Below are 12,333 nucleotides of genomic sequence, written 5' to 3' on the forward strand. Positions count from 1 at the left end.
GGAGAGGAGGGTAGAACTTTCTTCCAAGCAGGAAAGGGCAACTGGATCTGGGGGCGGGGCTAACTCTCCACATGACATCATGAGGGGAAAATCTGAGAACGGCTTGTTTGAGCACACATTTTCAGAAAGGTGGAGAAAGAGAGGGGAGGAGGGAATGGATTTTTCTGATTCGTGGGGGGATTGTGGACAAGCCTGGGGCACATCATTTTGTTAGAAAAGTCTGAAAAAGACTATTTTGCATAATATGTGACCTTTCAAACTTCAGCTACTAAAAAAAAAGAAAAGTAAAAAAAAACACACCAGAGAAACTGCAGTAGATATGAATTAAAAAAGCCTCCATCTAAAGTCTGGATGGGTGGTATCACCCCCGCTCCTGTATGGTCCATTCTTTAAAAAATGAAACTCTGACCTTTGGTTCGTCTCTCCAACCTCACAGTGTCTCTTTAAGGAAATTCATTTGGCTCTGATCAGTAGAGCTGGTTATTTGGCTCTTCATTTGGTACCAGTTTGGCTTTTTAAATGTGGATTAAATAACAACAGGAGAGGATACTGGCACTTAAACAGGAGCTAGCTACAGTGGCTCACATTACAGAGCCGTTTCGTAGCACAGGTCTGGTCGTGAATGGCACATCATCACTCATGCTCTTACCCCACAAAGTTTGTTAAGATGATAGTACATCAACATTTCAAATAAAAGCATTTTATTAACAAAATTAGGATTTTTTTTATATGTTAACCCTTTAGAGTTCCTTTAATATCCAAACACATTTATGCCTGTAGTGCCACATTATGTAATAATGCCACATTATCTAAAAATGTAACAAATTTTCAATTCATTATGTAATAACGCCACATTTTCGAAGCCACTAAGCGATTAGAGTTAAGGCAAGGTAGTGGGGTAGGGCATACCTTGGAGCCCACACTAAGTCCTATGGTTAGGGTTATTACATAATGTGGCGTTATTACATAATATGGCGCTACAATGCCTAAATGTAAAAATGTTATATTTGTATTTTTTCCCACTTTAAACAAGTCAATCTTTTAAAACATCTTCAGCCTGAAATATAAATATCACATAATCATATTCTTGGGATTTTAACCCTTTAAAGGCAAGTATAGTAGAACAAAATCACAAAAACCCTCTTGAAGAAAACTTTAAAAATGGGAAATTTTGCAGCATGCTTTGAATGGAAAAAGTAGTGCCATCTGGTGGACAATTATAAAAATCAAAAATTAAAAGCCAGTAGTCCAAATTGAAATCTTAACATAAAGGAATGCATTAGTTCATGTTAAGATAAATGTGGGATCAAAAATGACATTTTCAATGGTTTTCAGTGGGACATTTTTGGTCCTGAGGAGCAAATGTGTCGGTTTTTGTGTTGCTTAGCCATTTAAGGCTAATTTAAAGAACTGAGACGACAATTCTGATTGTTTTTTAAATGAATATTCACTGGCAAATTTGAGTTTTATTCATTCAACACAGCCAAATAAAATGAAAATTGAATGGCACAAAATGAGCTATGATTCAGCTTCACTTGCAGCTTCAGAGATCCACTTTTTTATCTTCTTTCTCATTTAAAACAACTCTGTCTTTCTGTTAAAATGTTATACAATGATGACTCCTCCTGCTCTTAAAAAGGTGTGGGTGTTATATAAGTCAGTGGAAGGTGTTGTGAGAAAAGAACATGACTTTCTTCAAAGACAGACACCAACAAAATCAATCCTTGTGTGATCATTGAGTCTTCCCAACCCTTTGACATTTACATGGTTTCTCCAGGACTCTTGGTATTTACCTTGAACACCATCTATCACCAGTCTATCGGTATGTAGCATGGAGCGCATTCATCCCACAGCTGAACATCTGAGGCGTCAATATCAATCATTAAGTATTGAAAACAGGGCCTGAATCAGTGAGAGGAGAGCTCAAACATCCCAACATCAAAAGATGAAATCCATACAGCTACAGGAAGAAATCTGTCTCGGGATAATGGCATGATCAGCGTTCATAGATTGATAAAGTCAAAGAAAGGTTATCCACTTCAAAACCGCCTCTTAGCCGAGTTTAAAGGAGCGCTGATAAAACACCGACCCTATCCGTGTAAAGCGACGCTCATCAGCTTCAACAGGAGCTTAACGGCAGAGGGATCTACATGTGTCGAGATTTTAACTCTAATATTTGAGCTTAATATGAGGCTGAGATGAAATGGGATTCTCATCACAACCTCAACCTGCAATCATGGAATAAGAGAGTAAGAGAGTAAGCGTGCATTGATGTGGCTAACCCCATCATTACCAAAAGATTGCAAATTCTAATTTGATGTGGCTGCAGAGTCCAAGTCCATTCAGGGTAATGATGGTTTTGTTCTCAGATATCCTCTGTTCATATTATTAGACGATGGAACCGCCACTGACAAGTGACTAAAGACCAATTTCCACTTTGTATTGTTATTACTCACCAACCTTCAAATGAAACCTCCAGAGAGGAGGGCAGATTATCAGATAGGGGCTTTGGTGACAAAAACAAAAGGTTTATTACAAGGAGTGTTCCAAAAAAAAAAGACTAGATCATCTGAAATATACCAGAAATATTCACAGATTTACTTATGAATATGACGCATGACACATATCAACTTAAGGATAATACTGAACCCTTTATGTGTATGAAACCCTTAAAACTACATTTTTATTTGACTGATTAGATCAGTGATACTCAACGTGTAGCTCTTCTGTGATGATTTGTGACTCTTTTATGCCGTAATTTGAAACATTATTCCCCCAGAAAACCTGAAAATGGAAAATTTGACCTCATAAATTATACATTGCAACTAACATTAATCAGTTTGTTACCCACACTTAGCTTAATTGTCAAACTAAATTGTCAACCTCTATATTTCCATTGCCCTTATTTGCAAATTTTACTGCTTTTAGCCCATTTTTGCCTTTTCTTTGTGCCACTTTTAGCCAGTTTTTGACTCTTTTATCCTGCTTTTTGCAGTTAAATGCCTCTTTTCTGCCCATTTTCCCACCTTCTTGCTGATTTGTGCCCATTTAAGTCACTTTTCACTCATTTTTTGCTACATTTTTGCCGCTTTTTGACCTTTTTTGCCACCTGTAACTCACTTTTCTCACAGTGTTAGCTGCTTTAAGCCCATTTTTGCCAATTCTTTTTGTCACTTTTTACCAATTTCGACAATTTCATTCTGCTTTTTGCATTTTTTCCCCCTTTAAGCTGCCTTTTGCAATTAAATGCCACTTCCTGCCCATTTTTCCCCACCCCTTTTTTTCTGATTTTTGCCCATTTTAGTCACTTTTCACTCATTTATTCTAACATTTTTGCCACTTTAAACTCATTATTTGGTCACTTCCCACCCATTTTTGCCACTTTTCTCCCAGTGTTTGCCACTTTTTGACCATTTTTGCCAACTTTAATTGCCACTTTTTACCACTTAGATTGTGGCTCTTGCAGGTGTATTTTTCATCAATTTGGCTCTTTGGTTGAGCAGGGTTGAGTAACACTGGTTTAGATATTAAATCCCAAGTATGCACACTAATATGCAGCTAGAACAGACCCCAACTCTTCAAGGACACTCCTCAACAGATTTTGGACCTTGGGGGTGCTTTTAACCCATTTTAACCCATTACTTTTAACAAACGTTTAACCCATTTGAGCCATTTTTACATTTTTTGACCCTTTTAAAAACAACTTTACCCCATTTTAACCAATTTGAGCCACATACAGGTACCTAAATGGTCTCTCAGTCTGGGTCAGTAGGCTACACAATCATGGGGAAGACTGCAGACTTGACAGATGTCCAGGAGACAGTCACTGACACCCTCCACAAAGAGGGTAAGCCATAAAAGGTCATTTCTAAAGAAGCTGGTTGTTCACAGAGTGCTGTATCTGAGCATATTCATAGAAAGTCGAGTGGAAGGAAAAAGTGTGGTAGGAAAAGGTGCACCAGCATAAGGGAGAACCGCAGCCTTGAGAGGATTGTCGGGCAAAATCCATTCAAGAATTTGAGGGAGCTTCACAAGGAGTGGACTGAGGCTGTAGGCAGCGCATCAAGAGCAACTATGCACGGACCAATCCTAGACATGGGCTGCAAATGTGGCATTCCTCGTGTCAAGCCACTCCTGAACTGACAACGTCAGAAGCGTCTTACCTGGGCTGTGGAGAAAAAGAACTGGACTGTTGTGGTCTCAGTGGTCCAAAGTCCTCTTTCCAGATGAAAGTGCATTTTGCATGTCATTTGGAAATCAAGGTCCCAGAGTCTGGGGGAAGAATGGAGAGGCACAGAATCCACGTTGCTTGAAGTCCAGTGTGAAGTTTCCACAGTCAGTGATGATTTGGGCTGCCATGGCATCTGCTGGTGTTGGTCCACTGTGTTTTCTGAAGTCCACAGTCAACGCAGCCATCTACCAGGATATTTTAGAGACCTTCATGCTTCCTTCTGCTGACAAGCACCATAGAGATGCTGATTTCATTTTCCAGCAGGACTTGGCTCCTGCCCACACTGCCAAAGGTACCAAAAGCAATGACCAATGACCATGGTGTTACTGTGCTTGATTCTGACCTGAACCTCATAGAGAATCTATGGAGTATTGTCAAGAGGAAGATGAGAGACACCAGACCCAACAATGCCGATGACGTGAAAGCCGCTATCAAAGCAACCTGGGCTTCATTACACCTGAGCTAATGGCTGACAAGGCGAAAAGACGATCATTTCAAGGTTCTTGGGGTTGCAGATCAGATTTCAGGGGGCCCTGTTTGGCCCTAGCTACCACTGGTTTAGCCGCTGGATTATTATTGGTGCTGCTTTTTGCTGCTGTAACTGAGTTAGAAAAAAAAATACAATTATTTTGTTTGCCAATATGTTTACCATGTGCAGTTTTGTCTTAATATAGTGACAAAAACATCCAGAAATTCGTCTTGTCAAGATGTTTGTTTACAGGATTAGCATGTTAGCATGTTAAACCACTTTGTTTTCTCTCCACTGCAATCTCAGAAAACTTGCTGCAGTGTCGTAATGTCAAGCATCGAGGGATGAAGTGTGATATCTCTGAGAAGGGCTCTAAGTTTTAACAGCCAGGCAGGGTCACAAGGAGCATGCTGGGTATTCCCAATGGTCAGAAATTCAATCTGAGCTACAATAACATGTCAGGATCGGCTCTGCATGGAGAACAGACCGCTGAGTAAAGGATCAGCTTTGTGTATGGAAGTTGGTTTGATTCCCCTTTTGGGATGCGTTCAAGAGCAAATATCTCTTCATCCATTCAGTCAAGAGGAAAACACAAACATGCTCATGCATTAAGGAAATTAAATAGTGTGTTTGGTGTTTACAAATGATAAACATTAGCACTCTACTAGAAACACACTCATGCTGCAGTTTGTCTGCTCGGCTAGACTGCAGTCAATTATTCCACATCTGCACAAGACAAAGTAAGAGTGGTGCGCATTGAACTGTCAGACTGAATTACAGACCCAAACTGTATGTGATCGCTCCCATGGAGAGCGTGGTGCAGAGACGTGCACGCCGAGGCCTGAGGAGAGCCTTTACACAGCCGAGCATTTGAAATTAAATCAATTACAAGTGAGGAGACAAAAAGCGAGATGGACCAGACAAAAAACGTGCGGGCTGATTAATCAGGGCGGCCCATTTACAGATCCCTCTCTGTTCATCCCTGGAGTTTCACAATGCGAGCTGGAAAAGCGTCCCTCCATGTCCTCCTAGCTCTCACCTGCCTAATTAACTGTCAGCCGGAGCCATTTGCGCTTCTATATTTCATGGAAGAATGGATATTAGAATCACGCCAAATCTGCCACAACCCCGGAAAGGATACGTTAGCGCAAGCTTTGTGTGGAAGACGTGCTAGTCCAACAGATAGGACGAGGTAGGGGCATGAGCAGGAAGGAGGTGGTGAAAGTGTTTCCAGTAATTCTCATGCACTGGAAAATCAACATGAGAATGTGATTGCTGAGAGGATAAAGCTCCAGAGAGCAGAAAAAACCTGCACAGTGACTAAAAATAATCAACCCCCAATAACAAAATAGAACATCGCCTTTCTTTGCGACATTATTGCCGGTTCTCTCAGCGATCAGGTAATGGATCCTGAAAACCACCATCATCCACTATGAACACTTAATCAGATGAAAAAACCCAGAGAAGCTTTTATCCCTCATCAATTTAAAGCTACAATGATTTGTGCCTATTTTCTGATTGCCACCTTTTACCTCTGCGAGCCCGTTGTGTTCATTGTCCATGACAAATTTACTTCAAAGGAAGCCTTCATCATGACCCATTTTCCATTCCACCAACAGCTGAGCTCTCGCCCAATAAGGCACAAAGCAGGAGTTTTCCCATGAGCCCCCCCGTGCATCAAAAGCGGGTAAAGCAAACGAAAAAACTACCGCTCCGAGGCAGAATGGGAGGCAAGCATCTGATGCAGTGCTAACATAAACTCCAAAGTAATGCGGAGGCTGATTCTGATTGGTTCTGATCCATTAGTGAGTCATTACAGCTAAACAAAGACAGGCTGCATCCGGAGAGCACAGAAATAGATTTGATCAGTTTCATCACAGTGACGAGGCATTAAATGGGAGAGGACGACAAGCAGTGGACATGACTTTCACACCCAGTGAATAACTTCCTCTTTCAGACTACACCAATGACTCATCCTGATTCTTTATCAGGACAAATACTCAAGGTCCACTCACAAAAGCCAAGAAAGTCAGGGGAGGTGTAAGAAATCATACAAATACTCAGGGCTCGCTACAGAAAAAGCTGGGCCCCTGAAAAACCCAGAGAATGAACCCTGAAAAACCCAGAGAATGAACCCTGAAAAACCCAGAAAATGCCCCTGATGAACCCAGAAAATGGACCCAAACAAACACAGACAATGGGCCCCTGATAAACCCAGAAAATGGACCCTGATAAACCCAGAGAATGGGCCCCTGATAAACCCAGACAACGGGCCCCTGATAAACCCAGACAATGGCCCCTAAAATCCCAGAGAATGGCCAATTATGATAAATTACGGAATTGGAATTTTCCAACTTTTAACCTTTTTGCCACTCTTGCCCATTAGAACCCATTAATCCCACTTTTGGCCACTTCTTATCTATTTTTCCAATTTTAACTTATTAATACCACTTATTTCCAAATTTAACCCTTTATTGCCACTATTTTTTTAACACTTTTGACCCTTTTTGCCGATTGTAACCCGTTATTGCCAATTTTACTGCTTTGAAACTCATTTTGCCACTTTTAAAGTCAATTTTAACCCATTATTACTAATTTTAAACCATTAATACCACCTTTTTGACACTTTTAACCCATAACCAATTTTACCAAATAATTCCACTTATTGCCACTTTTAACCTTTTTTTGTCAATTATTGCATAATTTTACCCAATATTGCAAAAGTAAACCCATCAATACCTTTTTTTTACCCACTATTAACCCATCTTGCCAGTTATTACCAATTATGACCCATTATTGCCAATCCTGCCTCTTTTGTCACTCATTGTGGCGAATCATGTCTTTTTAATCACTTCTCACCCATTTTTGACATTTTACCAAATTTAACCCATTATTCTTAATTTTAAACCCATTATTGCCATTTCTGACACTTTTCACTATTTTTTTCTCCAAATTTCTTTTTTGAACCCAGTATTGCCCCTTTGTGCCACTTTTAACCAGATTTTGCCAGACTTTTTTCTACTTTCCACCCATTTCCACAACTTTTTTTCCAATTTCAACCTATTTTTGTCAGTTTTCATCCATGTTAGCCACTTTGCTACCACTGTAAACCCATTTTAGCAAACTTTATGCCTCTTTTAAACCATTTTCATAACTATTTTGCTGCTTAAAACCCAGTTTTGCCAGCTGTTTTCTGCTACTTTAACCCTTTCTTGCTGCTTTTTGCCAGGTATGACCAAATGTTACCACTTTTAACCCATTTTGCCACTTCCTGTTATAATCCATATTTACCAATTCTGCTTCTTTTTAATCCAGTTTCACATTTTTTTGCCCTCTTAAGCCATTTTGTCATTTTAAACCTCTTTTGCCACTCGTAGCAATCATAACACATCTTTTTATCCAGTTCCCACACATTTTTGACATTTTGCGAAATTTAACCCGTTATTCTCTATTTTAAACCCATTATTGCCATTTTTGACACTTTTCACTACTCCCCCCCCCCCATTTCTTTTTTGAACCCATTATTGGCCCTTTGTGCCAATTTTAACCGGATTTTGTAGACTTTTTTTCTACTTTCCACCCATTTCCACCACTTTTTGCCAATTTTAACCCAATTTTTCTCTAAATAATGTAAACATCCCAAAAAAACTAGAATGTTTGGAGAAGCAGTTTAAAGAATCTTCGCTCTGTTTAACAGCAAATGTGTTTTTTCATGGGGTGGCTAATAATTTTGCCCTCATCTGATGTGTTTGGACAAATTTACAAGAACGGGCTGCACATTTATTCTACATTTTAAATATTTGTTCTCCAAAGGATCCGTCTGGAGTAGAAATCACAGTTTTGTCACAGAAGTTGCACAGGTGTAAGGTAAAAATATATTGTTGTATTGTTGTGCAGGAGGTCAGAGTTTAACTATTTTGATAATGACAAATTTTGATCATTTTGCATGATTGACTCTGAACAGTAAACACAACAAACCTTTGCATGTGTGGGTTTTGTTACTTAGCTCCAGAGTAGGCCAGAGTAAGGACAAACTGGCACAGCTGACAAGAATCATCCAAAAATGATCAACACAACAAGCAGCCACAGAGGTCGATCAGAGCAAACAACATCAGCAACAAGAAGAAACCCCAAAGACCAGAAAAGAGGAAGCAGTTTGACTCCAAAATGATGAAATATATATAAAAAAAAATCAAAGAAAAAGGGGAACTTTCTCCAACATCAAGAAAAGGCTCTCCAGAACAGTGTATTTATAAGCCAACATAATCTGACTCTGATATTTCCAGCACATCGCAGAAGCAAAGCGAGAAAGAAATCAGCTATGGCACTCAGAATAAAGCCAGAGTTAGGGAAAAAAGAGCCTAACTTCAGACTCAGACTATCTGCAGATTTGACACAGTTCTGTGGTGAAGAGCGAACATAAGGCACAACAAATATCTGAGCGCATATTTCATGGAGGGCCAGGAAATAAGCTATCGACTTGAGGGAATAAAGCGTGTTTCCTTACCTATTGGCATCTCCATGATGCTCATTTGGGTCTCTGAAGGGAAGAGGATTTTTGGCGGCTTGTCTGTCAGGGGAGCTGTGAAAAGACAAACAGGGAGAAAAAGAAGAGAGAACAAATTAAATTCCACATCCTTCTCCCCCGTGGACAGTACGAGTATGATTTATTCATTAAAGACCACAATAAAAGGCTGCATTAAAATACACAGAATATAATATTTAAAGAGTGGACAAAGAGGGGAAAAAGGGATGAATTACTATGACTCAGAATTACCCATTCAAAGCTTCAAACATCAATGCATATGCTTTGAAAGCTGCAGCTGCCTCAATGCTAATGCTATTCATTCCTTTAGAAATGACTGTGCAAGCACAGATAAGGCTCTGACAGGCATACAAACTGTACTGTACATGCGGCAGCTGTGTAACTAGTAGACCATTCAGGAATCTACAGTATACCCCGAGGTAAAAGTCATTCTCAGCTGCAGTGGGCATGTGAAGGTTAAGAGCTGCTGCAGGAGACGCAGCGTTTTATGTGGCTATGTTCTTGAAATGCCACTAATGCTGCCAGGAATAGCATAAAAATGAGGAGGGAATATATTTTTCCAGGAGGAATAGTGTCACAATCAGGATGTCGGCAGTTGATCGCAGTGATATTGGAACATCCCAACTCCTCTTTTTGAAACACACCGACTCCAATCAGACAGCTGCTGGGTAACAAAAGACGCACACTTAGAGGATCCTCATTATAATGACTCCCTAATTGGTTCTAGTCTTCAAAGTGCCATGAGAGACGTTTTCTATCTCTTTATGCTCGGAATTACTCAAAGGGATTGTTTCAGTACAGATGACTTGAGGACTGATCGCTGGGCTGAACTGGGGAGAAGTGGCAAGATTTAGTGAGAGGAGAAATCCAAACAGAGGGCCTAGTCTGGCCTGGTACCTCTGCATTCTACAGCTGACAGGCAGAGGAGCTACAGAATTACTCTACCTAACAGCTTGTGCTCTCTCATATCACTGATTTTGAATGTTCAAAGAAAAACAAAATTAGACTTTAGTCTTGTTTAGTCAAAGTTTTAGGAGAATGTGTATCAAGGGATTGTAGTAGACACCTGTGTCTGGAAGGTCCAGTCACTGGTTAATCAGTATACATGGATACCATTACACCATGAAGACAAAAGAACACTCCAAGCAACTCAGAGAAAAGGTGATTGAGTCAGGACAAACTGAGTGAGCGTGCATGAAGGAGACTCGTGAGAGAGGACACTAAAACACCTATGACTACTCTGAAGGAGTTCCAAGCTTCAGCAGCTGAGATGGAGAGACTCTGCATCCAAAACCTCTTCACCAGTCAGAGCTTTATGGGAGAGTGGCAAAGAGGAAGACACTGTTGAAGAAAACTCAGATTCAATCTGGACTAGAGTTCACCAAAAGGCATGTGGGAGACTCCGTGGTCAAGTAGAAGAAAGTTCTTTGGTCTGATGAGACCAAAATGGAGCTTTTTGGCCATCACCATCCCCGCTGTGAAGCACCATGGTGGCAGCATCATGCTGTGGGGATGCCTCTCAGCAGTCAGCCTGTAACCCCCGATTTCCACATAGGACGACTGCGCTGCACACCGAAGCGTCTGACCAACGGCGAGCGACCTCGCCCACTGGAAGTGAGTCTAGAGCACTGCGCCGCGGTGCACAGCCCTGTTCAGCAGGAAGAGATCACGGGAAAACTGCAAGTTAACGCAGGAATAGTATGTCAACAACGGACTATTTCACCTTTGGGGCTTAATTTATCATCCTTTCTGATATAAATCCATGATATTATTGCTTCCTCCATTGGGTGAGTACATTAGGAAGTTAAAAGGTTAACGTTTGCTTAAAGGATCTGTGGTTTTATGCAAAATTATTTGGCTAAATATCCCCAAAAGTTAACTTTTCCTTCTCAATGGCGCCGTTGTAGCTCTGTGACCCACTGACCTCTCGGTGACCCTTTGCTCTTGCTGCAGGATGAGACATAATGTTGATATAGTGACGATTTCTGATCCGGAGTCTGTGCATTGTGTTGTATTTTGAAAGAACTGGATATTCTACACTTGTGACTTCCTCTTCTGGAGCTTTCTGATCGACAGGTATTGACGCGGTTTGGCAGCGGTCCAGGCATGTGCCGCTGCCGGACTGGAGCGTTGTCTGTGGAAATGTTCTGATAGACTAGAGAGGGAGCGATTTACTCCGCAGCGGCACGTTTGCCGTATGTGGAAATTGGAGGTAAGGCTTGTACAGGTAGAGAGTAAAATGAATGCGGAAAATATTGGAAAATCCTGGAGAACAATCTTATTCAGCCTGGAAGAGAAAAGCCAATATATATTTCCCATGATTGATTTTTTAAACCAATAAAAGGGTAAGACCTCCAAGAGGGTGACTACCTTTTATAGGCACTGTACATGGCAATGACAGGTTTCTTTTGCTAGATTAACCTAAAAAAAAGCCCTTTACATATTTCAAAACATTTTTGAGCCAATACTGCAGTCATTAAGTTAAAAATGTTGGATATATTTTAGCACTCTGCTACACTTGAAATATGAAAAAAAAAAAAAAAAAAGAAATACAAAACATCAAAACCAACGTCAACTAATGCAATGCATCTAACGTTCAGTTTCTTGGTAGGTGCCTCCTATTTTGAAAGAAAAGATAACGCTTTCCCTTAGCTTCACTTCACTCCTTCATAGGACTGAAAACCAGATATCACCATAGCATGGTGTCTAATGCAGATCATGCAGTTCGCAAAGAGAAGTGGGGTTAAAAGTGGGACATAAATGCTTAAATGAGCTCATTAATTATGTTTTCACAAAATTACCATTCTAAACTATGCTGGAATATTTCTACTCTATGTAAAAAGATGTTATTACCTTGATTTTCTCCTTTTGTAATTATAATCTGCTGAGATTATTTTGTTCATGCCTCAAAAAAGATTATTTTTTGAGGAGGCATGAGAAAGACAAAGGTGCACGTGCTGGGATGTGGCTTCATGTATTTATAGCTACAGAAAAAGAGAGCTCTGCTGGGGATACAAGCATCAAACACTGAGATACAATTCTGTTGCCAGTTACACATTATATTCAAAACGTACTACTCAAAAAATA

The 12,333-nt window shown here is 40.3% G+C and overlaps 1 protein-coding gene across 5 annotated transcripts in view; it reads right to left on the reverse strand.

The window, feature by feature from the left end:
- The window catches only part of LOC121506478 (interleukin-1 receptor accessory protein-like 1), a 555,282-nt gene that overhangs the window by 174,792 nt on the left and 368,157 nt on the right, over positions 1 to 12,333 (reverse strand). For all 5 annotated transcript variants that reach the window (XM_041782309.1, XM_041782312.1, XM_041782308.1 and 2 more), the window contains one exon: positions 9,208 to 9,282. In XM_041782309.1, coding sequence (XP_041638243.1) covers positions 9,208 to 9,282 — 75 coding nt within the window. The remainder of the gene's footprint in view (positions 1 to 9,207; positions 9,283 to 12,333) is intronic.

The sequence above is a fragment of the Cheilinus undulatus genome, linkage group 24, assembly GCF_018320785.1.
Source record: "Cheilinus undulatus linkage group 24, ASM1832078v1, whole genome shotgun sequence".
NCBI classification, from domain to species: Eukaryota; Metazoa; Chordata; class Actinopteri; order Labriformes; family Labridae; genus Cheilinus; species Cheilinus undulatus.